The sequence below is a fragment of the Phaethon lepturus genome, unplaced genomic scaffold (genome assembly GCF_000687285.1).
Source record: "Phaethon lepturus isolate BGI_N335 unplaced genomic scaffold, ASM68728v1 scaffold6193, whole genome shotgun sequence".
In the NCBI taxonomy this organism is placed as follows: domain Eukaryota; kingdom Metazoa; phylum Chordata; class Aves; order Phaethontiformes; family Phaethontidae; genus Phaethon; species Phaethon lepturus.
The window spans coordinates 60438-62352 of record NW_010526868.1 but is presented as its reverse complement, the minus strand read 5'-3'; the positions used below and the strand labels follow the sequence as shown (position 1 = coordinate 62352).

Sequence of the window (1915 nt, the reverse complement as noted above, 5' to 3'; positions counted from 1 at the left end):
CTGCTGAACATGGAGAGGAAAAGTCTTACCAGGAGATTACCGAGTCCCTCATAATCAAAGACCTTGTTTTCATACATGTCAGCCAACTCTTTGCTTAGTTGAATGGCTTTTTCCCACATCTCCATGGAGGGTGAAGGGAGGCAGGTGGGGGAAGAAGAGCACAAGCAAAATAAAAGACTCAGTTAAAAGCATTCATTACCACAGATAGGTGAACAAAGAATTCAGCTGATTTTAATTCAGGCAGTAATTTAACTCACTGCCAACTTCTCCTTAGAGTCCATGCTGTACATTTTTTGCAGTAATTATTATAGTCATATAGCTGTCTTGATTTGTAGATCTGGAAGTGATTTAGTCCTGGTAGAACCATCTCTCCAAAGTGCAACTAACACAAGTCCAGCATCAGCCAGACAAGCCATACTTATTGCAACACAAGAAACCTGTCAAAAGCTGTTACCCAGAAAAAGAAAGGAAAACACCTGTAGTCTTCTCATCTACCCCACATCTTGAACAGGGTTCATTTTTCAGATGCTCTTTGACTAACAAGGATATAGAAGGATTCAAACATCACCAGGACAAATACGTGCCCTGCTCATGCTGGTACTATTAAAAAGCCAGCATCAAAGCTAAGCATCAAAGGCCTGTTACGGAATCATGTCTGCTTTTACTCTTGAAACTAATCTCAGCCAGCTATATTCACCAAGCCAAGTATTTACCAGTGAACTCTAAGAACACTGCAGGTACACTCACTTTGCCCCTGTCAAAGAAGGAGATAATTTCTTGGTAGAGTTTTTCCTTGAGTTCTTGTTGTGAGTAGACATAGTAGCTGTCCCTCTGCAGGAGGTGAGGGACACATGGCTTCTCGGACCACTAGTACAGAGGAAAAAAAGGCAAAGTTGAAAGAACTGGCACCTTTTCCAATTAACCAATCCTTAGAGTGGACAGACTCACCTTCTGCAGGGATGCATTCAAGACTAATCCATCATCAATGCAAAGGGAGAGCAAGGAAGTTTTACAGTGATATAAACTGAGCTGGCTGACTAATGTCAACTAGGAATGCACAAACACTGCATCTCAACAGCATGGTTAGAATAACAAGTAGCCAGTAAGCAGTAACTTCTCAAACTACTCCAGCCGGCTGCTCAGAAAAACATCTGATTATGCTCTCCCACTATACACATATGCATCCAGAAAGCTTCAGCTCCACGTAAATTTTTTTCCTACATTAGAAGTTCATTTTAAAGCAGTTTTAGGATTCAGCTGAACTTGTACCATTTTTTTTAGTCATACTTAAAAATCACTTTAAAATGTTAATACAAGTTTAATTAAATCTGCAAAACTGGTGTGATTTTGGCTTAAGGTCTTCTGCAGAGACACTAACTGAAGGTGTATGCGTTGTTAATCTGTGGAAGACATGAAGAGGTTGACAAATCCAAGTTAAGACGCCTTACGCTAATGCATTTATACTGTTCACACAGAAGTGGAAAAAAAAAACCCCCGTACTATGACCCCAAACATGGACTTTTTCTCCCAGCTCACTACAGCACTCTGTTTCACCGAGAGTATGTAACAAATTGATGCTAATAACATTTTTGCTTTCATCCATTTAGCTGCTGTGCAATTTGCAAAATTGTGAAGCTCCTTAATGACCACTAGAACACAAGTAATGCAACATCACGCTAAAAAAAAGGAAAAGTGAACTGTTTATTCTGAGCTGCTTGCACTTCATTGAAAACCCATACCCCGACAGTGGAAACTAAAGTTTGCTTTATTGTAATACCTGGAGCAGCTCTGCATGGAGGAGGAGAGTATATGCTGCCTCTGTGAAGTTCTCACAGTCTGTGTGCAGGTCCCGGAGTTTATATAGATACCTAAATAAACAAAAAGCAATTGTTAAATTGTTACAAATGTGAAGAAT

General features: G+C 39.9%; 1 protein-coding gene across 1 annotated transcript in view; it reads right to left on the bottom strand.

Moving 5' to 3' along the window:
* DOCK5 (dedicator of cytokinesis 5) overlaps positions 1–1915 on the bottom strand; it is a 62161-nt gene that overhangs the window by 17238 nt on the left and 43008 nt on the right. The window contains exons 36-38 of the mRNA XM_010283191.1: positions 1778–1868; positions 748–867; positions 30–119 (exon numbers count right to left, since the gene is read on the bottom strand). Coding sequence (XP_010281493.1) covers positions 30–119; positions 748–867; positions 1778–1868 — 301 coding nt within the window. The remainder of the gene's footprint in view (positions 1–29; positions 120–747; positions 868–1777; positions 1869–1915) is intronic.